This window comes from Dryas octopetala, chromosome 6 (assembly GCF_963921425.1).
Source record: "Dryas octopetala chromosome 6, drDryOcto1.1, whole genome shotgun sequence".
Lineage (NCBI taxonomy): Eukaryota > Viridiplantae > Streptophyta > Magnoliopsida > Rosales > Rosaceae > Dryas > Dryas octopetala.
In genome coordinates this window covers 16,097,743-16,109,435 of record NC_141371.1, presented here as the reverse complement: position 1 = coordinate 16,109,435, position 11,693 = coordinate 16,097,743, and the positions used below count along the sequence as shown (strand labels likewise).

At 38.7% G+C, this 11,693-nt stretch overlaps 2 protein-coding genes across 4 annotated transcripts in view; one reads left to right on the top strand and one right to left on the bottom strand.

Moving 5' to 3' along the window:
• LOC147282817 (anaphase-promoting complex subunit 6-like) overlaps positions 1–11,693 on the top strand; it is an 80,572-nt gene that overhangs the window by 68,593 nt on the left and 286 nt on the right. The gene's annotated exons all lie outside the window — the stretch shown is intronic.
• LOC147282818 (uncharacterized) lies at positions 10,360–11,607 on the bottom strand. Its single transcript, XM_086247797.1, has one exon. The coding sequence runs from the start codon at positions 11,555–11,557 to the stop codon at positions 10,469–10,471; it is 1,089 nt and encodes a 362-aa protein (XP_086103923.1). The 5' UTR covers positions 11,558–11,607; the 3' UTR covers positions 10,360–10,468.

Here is an 11,693-nt window from a genome sequence, read left to right as displayed (position 1 = left end):
TCACAAATTAGAAATTTTCTTGTGTGGTCAAATTCTAATCTTTTTTTGTGGATGAATCTTATCTAACTTTTTTGTTGTCTTTGACATTGTTTTATTCCTAGAACAAGACTTGATTGCTTACCATGACCTCCCTATATCCAAATGTGCTCATTTGATCGTAAAATCTTGAAAGTTTCTCTTTTTCATATCAGTTGGAGTGAGATAGATGTGTTTCAAATCCTTTCATGAAACTTTCATGCATTTAGTGTCCTTTGGTTTCAATTCAATTGTCATGTTTTAGTTCTAAATTTCAATAAAACAATGAAGCACAAGTGTTTGGAAGTAAGATCTTTGATTTCTAAGTTCTCATTGTTATGTCAATTGTCATGGTTTCCATTTCCTCAAAGATTCCTCTATCCTTCTGTAAAACCATATGGCTGCTTTATGTTCCAGTTTTGTTATGTACGAATTTTGTTTATTTTGACTGGTCTGCAATCGTCACATACAGTCATTTTAATAGGCTCATTCAGCTTTTTGAGTTACTGTTCATTTAAGGGCATTTCAGACTTTTATGCATACCTATTTTCTTCTCTAGCTATCCCTCATATTACATATCTATATTCTGCAAGCCCGGTATAGAGATGCTGCAGCTGCTGCAGATTATCATCTTTAGGGGGAGTTAGCATTTAGGGGGAGTTCAAATTTCAGAGACGTTTTGGCATTTACTTCAGTTTCTTTTTGACCATGTTGCCATTGATTTTTCTTGCATACTTCTCCAACTTTTTATACTCTTGAACTTCACTCCTATTTTTTATGTATGTCCTTTTGTCTTTCCATGACAAAAAAGGGGAGAATGTATTTGTTTAATATTTTTTTAATCTACATTGCTTGTTGTGTTTTAACTGCATTGCTTGTTGTACTATCATATTCTGTGTTGTGCAAGTACTTCTTCTTGTAGGTACATTATAACATAGTGTTGGTGATAAGTCATTTATATATCATATAAATGTACTCTTTTTACTTAGATATTGGATGCAAAAGTTGATTGTTTTATAGAGATCTTTACATATTTCAGCTTTTGTATTTTCAGGAGCTCTAAAATGTAAAAGATGAATAAATTGCGTTTTACTTGGAAATTTTTCGATGAAACCACTTGGAGATTAAAGGTAAGAGTTCAAAGAACGTTGTGTCCAATTTCCAGAGTCATTGGATCAGCCAATCATTCAAAACAAGCTGTCAAAGTCAAGTTATGAGTTATTCGGGCAGATTGGAGCTATTGGGCTTGAGGATGGTTTTAGCCCAGCTTATGAGCTTTTTCTTGAAAAATGTTTGTCATCAAAGTTGTAGCTGACATCAAGACCTTTTCAACGCCATCTTACACGTCCAATTTGGTAAAGATTAAGGCCTCCAAAAGCTCAGAATCGGATTCCCTACTGTAACCCGTAAGAAATTAGGAAAGCTGATTAGAACTTTCTATTTTCAGATTCCTATGTAGTTGCGTTTTTATGGGCTGCCTTTTTCCTTGTAAGTTAAGTAATTTGAGGTTTATTAGGACTAGGAAAAGGTGGAAATACCCTATATAAAGCATAGCCCAGGTCAGATTAAGGGGACTGATCGTTATACTAAAAAGGGAAGACTGACTGAGGCGTGTGCGTGCATCTCTTTATTGCTGGGTTTTCTCTTCCATTCGATCTTATGCGATTACTCGGGTTTTTAATTATGTTTATGTGTAACTAAAACTCAAGCTAGGGCAGGGCTACACCCTAGCAGGATGATATAGCAACTTTATTTTTATTTATCCATTAATATGATTCTTGGTTTGAACTTTTAATTGTTGTGGTTTATACTGGTTATATGCCTGATGCTTGATCACCATGATGGTATATGACTAAGTTATATGATGCAAAATTGAGTGAATGACACACTGATTTTGATGTATGCTTCTTGCAATTAAAAGGTGTAATTACTTAGGGTAAATACCATGCTATAAGAATTACATGATTATTTTGGTTACTTGAGTTCATTATCCTCTGCATGTTTATATCTAGCCTAAATACCATAGGGAGATTGCATGTTGTAGGAATTATTCTAGCCTAAATGCCATAGGAAGAATAAATAAAGGATAACCAATCTTCAAACTAGAATTCCCCTTCTAATGGATGAATGATATATGTTCTATATTGGAAAGCTTGTGGTGGACGCCTAGCCTTAGTCCTTTATATCTTTGATTTTACCAACTTATAATCCTTTTAAATCTTCTTTTTAAATTTGTATTTTTATTTTACTGCATTCAATTCTTAAATAATCTCAAAACGTAATTCAAAATTTTCTTGTTTTACAAGTTCAGTACTTGGAGCATCTTTTCAATTGATTTCAGTCCTCGTGGGAATGACCTCGTATTTACCTTTGCTATACTAATAATAGCCTTGTTCTATTGAGAGTATATGTAGTGTTTTAACTTCTGTTTTGCAGGTGGCTAAAATTATATTAGTTTGGCTGAATGTTGAGAGTCTTGTGAGGTGAATGGATTGATGTTTTGTCAAGGAAAGCCAAAGGGGGAGATTGTTAGTTTCTAGGATTTTTTATATTGGCTATTTTCCTTGTCAAAAATCATTGTATTTATTTTTATTTAATCACTCACAAGCTCTAGGCTAGATTAAAGACAAGATTAGTTGTATTGAAGAAGTCAAGAATGAACAAAGCCTCAAGGTATACTGCACTTCATTCATTTCTGGAAAATAACAGTTTTTTGTCTATTTGACTAGTCATTCATTGAACATAAAGAACAATGTTTTTCACGTACAGTGGTTACATGACAGTCACTGCAGTGGGGCCACTTCAGGTTTTGCTTATTAAAGCCCATTTTTTTGAAAGCCCATTTTCTGTTTTTCTAAACATACATGTGCACAGCACATGATTTTTTTTCCTTCACTGAATCAATCAGATCTTATTGCATTTCACCACTGTCACGCCACTCACTCACACACCTCAGCACTATTCATCATCTTCTCCATTTCTGATTTTTGCAAAATAAAGCAATATTTGATTTTACAGCTCCTCATTCTTATCCTTAGCAATACTAGGGTACCTCTCTAGGACAAAAGAAATATGTCCTTTATTCGTCTCTTATGGACAGCTATTGAATGGCTTCCACGTGGCTCGGGCAAACATGGAAATGGCGTGTGTGATGTACGGGTATATGAGGTATCAGTTCAGACTTTTTCGTGGGGGTTGATGAGCATATTTTCAGTGGGTATTTTCGTGTGTTCATGCTTGGGTATTTTGGGTGAGTGCTCATCCTTTATCAAGTAAGAAAATGTTTTTGATTTTGAAAAACTAAATGATTTTCTTAACTTGTTATTCATCTAAAATCTGAATGGGTTTGAGTGTTGTTTAAAATCTTTTCACATATTTATAAACACATTCATTTAGATTTTTAGTTTAAGGATTCTCCATTAGCCTTTTTCATGTCTCTTGCTTGAGAAGGCTGATTTTTATAGAATCCAGATTTGCACATCATTTCACATCTATATCATTGAATCCACTTGCTTGGGAGCAATCAGTGCCGTGCGTTGAAGAGCCCAAGGAGAAGCTGTCAACGACATGAAGATTGATTGCTAGTTTCAAGGTGTTTGCACAAGGATGCACAATGGTAAGCAGCTGCCACTTAGTACTAGAACTAGAGTGTTTGAGCTAGCTTGTTGTGTGATTGCTTGTATTGAAACCCTTGATATTGGATTGCTTGGTCAGCTGGAAAAGACCCCCAGCTTTTAACCGTTAGTGGTTTTCTGGGTGAACAATCTTGTGCCTTATTTGTGGTTTGTTTCCTATGTGTTGCTGATTATTAATCTGAAAATAACTTCACAAGATCACACACTTCACTTTAGCATGTTAACTTCAACCATGAATGCTAAATGAAAGTTTGACAAATCTGCCCACACACCACTTTAGTTGTTGATAGCACTGGGATGCTTGCATTGATGGATCCTTTGAGTGCATAGGTTGTCACTCAATTCCTCGGTGTGTTCTGACTTGTGATATTTACTGAAGTTGTTTTGGTTTTACAAGTCAATCTGGAGTTTCAGATTTTAGTTACTGCATCGTCAGAGTTGTGTCTGTTTGACTAGTTCCTGAATGATCATATAAAACAAAAATTGGGGTCCGATCACTGACAGTGAATTTAATCAAATTTATTAAGTGGATAAATGACCTAATACAAACATTCACATAATGACTCTACCAAGCTCCGCCCAAAATCCTGGAACTAAACCCTAACGTAACGCATCCACCAAACCTATTCTACACCCTAAGAAAGGATAAGGTGAAAAGATGAGAATTTACCTTTTTAACTTGGGGAATGAAGAGGCATGGTCGAGCGATCGGCTGCAAGAACCGAGCGTTCGAATCAGGTGCGCACCTGATCGAATATGTATATATATATATATATATTCCAACCCAGGTATTTGTACAATTGAAATGTACCTATTATATATATAAACCTTGGTATTGGTACAATTGAAATGTACCTATATATACTTTTTTTTCTTACTTATTTGATTATTTTCCATTTTGTGGGTTAATGCATTTTTTTTATATTTGTATAATTTAGATGGAAATTATCTTTTATTATTTTAAATTATAAAACATAAAAACTATCTTAAATGTTTTAATTAAAAATGTAAAAATAAAAATGTCCTAACGGATATTATCTTTCATAATTTTTAAAATTAATTCATATTAATTATCTTAATTTTAAGAGAAAGTATGAGTCAAAAATTTTAAAAAGTTATTTTTGGACCTTAGCCTAAAAAATTGGATTTCAGTACAAATCTAAATTCCTATATGATTTTAGTCTAAATGACTCTCCAAAATTGGACTTACTTCTAATTTAACTGTTAAAAAAAGACCCAACTTCTTAAGAGGCCTAATTTAATTAAATATAAAAAAAATTATATTTTAATTTTTATTAAGAATATCAAAAGTCAGATACCTTTTTTGTTAAACAAAATACCATGTTTCTTTTTTCTTTTCTTTTTTTGCCACTAAACAAAATACAATGTTTCAGTTCTAGAAAGTAGGCAAAATTCTCGTTTATGTGCTCTCTCTCTCTCTCTCTCTCTCTCTCTCTTCTTTAGTCCCTTGTGTAGTCGCCTACTCCATCTTCTATCTTCAAGCTTTGATTCTCTCTCTCAAATCTCAATTTGGGCATTCTCTTTCTCACATCCTCTCCAAGTCTTCATTGATTACTCTCCCTCAATTCCCAAATTAGGTTTTCAAAGAAATTAGGGTTTGAAGTTTAAAGAAATCCAAAAGGTGCTCTATTTTTTCCCCCCCTTTTAGTTTTCCCTTTTTGTGTACTGCTATTTATATTTGTGATATGTTTGGTTGATTGGTTGCCGTAAATTGAAATTTATGATTATGTATTGAAAAGGATATGGATTGGCAATCTTATGTATTGAAATGATATGTTGGAATTTAAATCTTGAAGTTGAAAAAGTTATTGAGGATTTTGCTTCTAAACATGCTAGAAGAAGGCATTTTCATTGAATTTTTGGTACTCATTACTCTGTGGTATTGTTTTGTAGGTGCGTAGCTACTTTTTTTGACATGGTTGTTCACATTGGTTTAGAATTTGGAGATGATTGTACGTTCGCGTTGGTTTACAATAAACTATGTGGTATTAAGGTCTTCCGGCCACTTTTATTATTTTTTGTTCAAAGCTTGTAAGTCCAAAGAGGCAAAGACCCTACAACTTTAATTGTTTTTTGTTCAAGGCTTGTACAAACTGTGATATTGTTTCATATATAATGAAGTATCATTTTCAAGCTAAAATAAATGGAAAATAGGTCTATCAAATTTTATAATTTGTTTCCTTTGTAAAATTAAGATTATATACAAAAAGGCTCATTTCAAATTTTCACCCGGGCCTCCCAAAAGTCAAGGCCGGCCCTGGTTGTATGTAAATGAATGATAATTTATTGTATATTTTGTTTTATGAATTCAGCGAAAATAGTTGTTGGTGTTGTAAAAGTATGTAGAAATCTAGGGTTTGTGGAAGAGAGGAGGCAGAGAGAATATGATCAGTCATCTTATTCATGTTATAAATATCCTTATATAGAAGTAGGGTTTACTAGGTTTTGTATATTTACTAGTATGCCCCTACAACTAATTACAGGGATAGCCACATATAACAATATATTTACAACACTCCCCCTTGGATATTCCATGTCATTAGTGTTGTCTCTGCTATGCGCTTCTAAGTTGCCTCGTTAAAACCTTGCCAAGTAATAAAAACCCTGTGGGAACAAAAACAACCTTGGTCGAAGGAAAAAGAGTGCAACGCGCTTGAGTGTGGAGTAGTCACATCAGAACCTCGAAAGTAGGTAAGTCATATCTTCTAGATCATAGGCAAATAGTATGTCAATGGGAGCGGGGTGCATTAGAGTTGCTACACCAAAACCTTGCCCGGTAAACCCAATGGGAAAAACCCGTGGTCGAAGGGAAAAGATGAGCAAATGCATATGTATCAGATCAACACATCTTCAGGATGTAGTATGAGTAGTGTGACCATGCCAAGATGTGCCTCATTAAAACCTTGCCAGGTAACAAAACCCAGTGGGACAAAATAACCCTGGACGAAGGACAAAAGAGTACACGATGGTCAAGTGAGTATGCTTCGGGATACTCCCCCTGATGTCGACTCCCCCTGAAGATTACATACTAGGTAAATCAGCCAATCTACGCAAACCAATACCTCGAACATGCATCAAGAACGTGGACTTTGGTAGTGACTTGGTAAAGAGGTCTGCATGGTTGTCTTGAGATCGAATCTGCTTGACTTCAATCATCTGATGCTCTTGTTGCTGTTGATTGAAGAAGAACTTCGGTGCAATATGCTTGGTGTTGTCTCCTTTGATGAAACCCGTCTTCATCTGCTCGATGCAAGCGGCATTATCCTCATAGATAATCATTGGTTCATCAGTGGTGGAATTCAGCCCACACGTACTTCGAATATGTTTGGAAACTGCTCTCAGCCATATACATTCACGAACTGCTTCGTAAAGGGCTATAATCTCAGCATGATTCGAAGAAGTAGCAACAAGGGTCTGTTTCGTTGACCTCCAAGATATTGCTGTATTCCCAATGGTAAAGACGTAACCAGTTTGAGAACGCGCCTTGTGCGGGTCTGATAGATACCCTGCGTCAGCATATCCAACAAGGCGGGCATCGTTCCGAGGATCGAGGGGGTTCGATCCATTCCTTGATGCATAGGGATAGAATAAGCCCATATCCGTCGTACCTCTAAGGTAGCGGAAAATGTCTTTTATGCCATTCCAGTGGCGGCGTGTTGGCGCAGAGCTATATCTAGCTAACAAGTTCACGGCGAATGAGATGTCCGGTCTAGTACATTGAGCCAAGTACAATAATGCGCCTATTGCACTTAGATATGGGACTTCTGGTGCCAATATCTCTTCGTTATCATCTGCGGGACGAAACGGATCCTTCTTAGGATCTAGACTACGGACGATCATGGGTGTGCTAGAAGGCTTCGCTTTATCCTCATTAAAGCGCCTTAACATCTTCTGGATGTAATTCGATTGATGGACTAGAATTCCATCTGCACGGTGCTCGAGCTCCAGGCCGAGACAGAAATTCGTTCTCCCAAGATCTTTCATCTCGAATTCCAACTTCAGGTGTTTAGCAGTTTCCTTGATCTCTTCAGGAGTACCAATTAGATTCATGTCATCGACATAAACAGCTACAATAGCAAAACCATAACTTGTTTTCTTAATAAACACGCAAGGGCATAGATCATTATTCACATATCCCATCCCGATCAAATATTCACTTAGACGATTATACCACATCCGTCCGGATTGTTTCAATCCATATAGTGAACGCCTCAAACGAATGGAGAGCGTGTTCCGTGGTCTGGAACTATTTGCATCGGGTATCTTAAGTCCTTCGGGAACTTTCATATATATCTCTGTATCAAGATCCCCATAGAGATAAGCAGTGACCACATCCATAAGCTGCATACTCAGTTTTTCGGAAACTACCAAACTGATAAGGTAGCGGAACGTTATCACGTCCATTACGGGAGAATACGTTTCCTCGTAATCAATCCCAGGGCGTTGAGAAAATCCTTGCGCCACTAGACGAGCCTTGTATCTTACAATCTCGTTTTTCTCATTACGCTTCCTTACAAATACCCATTTAAATCCTACAGGTTTAACATGGGAAGGTGTAGGAACGACTGGCCCAAACACCTTTCTCTTTGTCAAGGAATCTAATTCGACCTGGATTGCTTCTTTCCATTTTGGCCAGTCGTCTCGACGTTGACATTCATCAACGGAGCGAGGTTCGATGTCATCGCTAGTTATGATTTCGGTAGCTACCGCAAATACAAATATATCATCGATGATAATCTCGTTTCGATTCCAGAGCTCACTTAAGCATGCATAATTTATAGAGATCTCTCTGTTCTCGGGAGTGGGTTCAGATGTTGGAGCGTCCCCCAACACCGTCTCTTCCAGGACGGACCCATAATCCGGAACTATTTCGTGAGATGGATCGGTTGAGATTGCGATGTCAAGAAGACTCGTTTGTGCCAAATTTATCCTCTTCCGGGGATAAGAGTCCTTCGAACCTAGTGGTCTACCTCGCTTCTGGGCAGGGACATAAGACTGGTTAGCCGCTATGGCCGTACCTCGTCCATCTGGGACGACACGTCCTTCGGGGACAGATATCCTTGCAGGCACGTTTGCAGCAGGTATATGTGATCTCGTCACTTTAGCTAGATCAGAGAAAGCGTCTGGCATATTATGAGCTACACTCTGTAGATCTAGAATTCTCCGCACTTCACTATCACATTGTGCGGTTCGGGGATCGAGATGAGACATAGTGGGGACATTCCACGTCAATTCACGTCGTTCTTCAGGAACGGTGACGTTCTTATCTCCCCCTAACGGCGGGAAGACTGTCTCATCAAAGTGACAATCCGCAAATCTGGCGGTAAAGATATCGCCTGTCAAGGGCTCTAAAAAGCGTATAATAGATGGGGATTCATAACCGACATATATGCCCATCCTTCGTTGAGGACCCATTTTGGTATGTTGTGGCGGCGCAACTGGCACATAAACTGCACACCCAAATATGCGTAAGTACGAAACGTCAGGTTCGTACCCAGTCACCAGCTGTAACGCAGAGTAAGGTTGGGTAGCAGTGGGCCTCAACCGGACCAACATGGCTGCATGCAAGATTGCATAGCCCCACGCAGAAATTGGAAGCTTGGTGCGCATAACCAAGGTTCGTGCGATCATTTGTAATCTTTTAATGAACGCTTCTGCGAGACCATTCTGGGTGTGAACATGGGGAACTGGATGTTCAACATCAATCCCAAGGGACATGCAATAATCATCGAAAGTTTTCGATGTAAACTCTCCGGCATTATCAAGTCTTATGGACTTTATGGGATAATCCGGGTGGTGAGCCCTCAATTTAATGATCTGGGCGAGGAGTTTAGCAAAGGCAGCATTTCTTGTGGACAATAGTGTAACATGTGACCACCTTGTCGATGCATCAACCAAAACCATGAAATATTTAAATGGTCCGCATGGTGGTTGGATAGGTCCACAAATATCCCCTTGTATCCTTTGCAGGAAAAGGGCGGAGTCCTTACTAGTCTTTGCATATGATGGTCTAGTATTCAACTTTCCGAGTGAGCAGGCTTGGCATATTGTGTCACTAAACACAAGATCCTTATTAGTAAGGAGATGCCCGTGTGATGAATTGAGGATACGGCGCATCATACTTTGACCTGGGTGTCCCAACCGGTCATGCCATAGCAAGAAACTGCTCAAATTGGTTAACTTCTGGTTAACTATGTGATTTGCCTCAATCGATCTAATGGTGGTCATATAGAGACCGCTCGATAGGCATTTCAATTTCTCCAATGTACGCTTCTGGCCATACAAATTGGAGGTTATGCAAAGATATTCCACTCCATTTTCCTCAGTGGTTTCAACGTGATAACCGTTGGCTCGAATATCCTTAAAACTCAACAACGTTCTTCTAGAACATGGAGAATATAAGGCCTCATTAATGGTAAATTCGGTACCATTGGACAACATAAAATGGGCTTTGCCATGACCCTCTATCAGGTTGGATTGGCCTGATATGGTTGTCACAGAGGTATGAGTAGGCAATAAGTTTGAAAAATACTTCCGATCTTGGAGTATGGTGTGCGTAGTAGCACTGTCAGCCAGACAACAAACTTCCCCACAAAACATGCCTATTCATAAATTTAATTCAATGGATCACATGTATGAAAAATAACTTAAGTGAATTAAATAATATTCGAGCATAACCAAATTTTCCAAAAATAAATAATCCAAGTCATAAATCACCAAAATAATCCAAATAAAAAAAACATTATTCAGAAAATAAATACGGCACAAGCGCCGATCATATCCATGTCATCGAGTTTCTAATCCTCGAAGTGTCCAGTAGCAGCCTGGAAATCAGTGACCTCTAAGGTGGTATCCATAGGAAATGATCCCTCAACGAGATTGGTCTCTCGAGTTCCGCGACTGGCGTGATACTCATTTACAGCTTGCGCTGATGCACGGCAGGTGCGAGACCAGTGATCAGTTCCTCCACATCGGTAACATAGATTATTCTGATTCTGATTCTGATTTTGGTTCTGATTCTGGTGGCGACGGGCCGGACCAGTGTTCCTCTCATTTCGAGTTCTTGGGGCCGAGGGACCGCGGTTCCTACCACGTGGGCCTTGGCCACTAGAGTTCGGGTTTCGTGGGCCATGACCGCGTGGGCCTTGGCCGCGTTGGCCTCGATCATACGGGCCATTCCTCTGAGAACCTTTCCTTCCATTTCTCGGGCGGTCGGACTTCGTGCCCTTTCCATGACCTCGGTATCCTCTATCGCGGTTTGAATTGCGATGAGCAACAGCATTTGCTTCAGGCAATGGTGCTGCTTTAGTACCGACAGGTCGGGCTTGATCATTTCTCATTAATAAGTTGTTGTTCTTTTCAGCGAGCAACAGAGTAGTGATCAATGCCGAGAACTTGGTAAAATTCCTCTCCCTGTATTGTTGCTGCAGGACCAAACAGGAGGCAGGGAAGGTGGAGAAAGTCTTCTCCAATAGGTCAGCTTCGGTGAGCTCCTCCCCACAAAATTTGAGGAGTGACCGGATCCGGCAGATTTCCGAATTATACTCATTCACGGATTTGAAATCCTGGAAACGGATGTTCTGCCAGTCATGTCTTGCTTCAGGCAAGAAAATGGTCTTCTGATGGTTAAACCGCTCTTCCAGAGCAACCCAAAGAGCTCGTGGATCCTCTTCAGCGAGGTACTCAACTTGGAGTGCTTCTTCCATATGCTTCTTAATGAAGATCATGGCACTTGCCTTAAGGGACTCTGCAACAACATTGTCTGCATTGATTGTCGACCTCATCTTCTTGGCAGTCAAATGAAGCTTAACATCTTGAGTCCACTTTAGATAGTTTCTTCCGGAAACTTCCAAAGCGACGAAATCAAGCTTGTTGAGATTTGACATTCTTTGGTTGAAAGGAACAAATAATCATAATTAGTGCTTCGGGCAATAATATCCATAAACAATAAATAAGAACTTCAAGTTCTATAACATGGTATAGACATGTAAAATCTACTGGTTTTATCATGTATGGTGAATT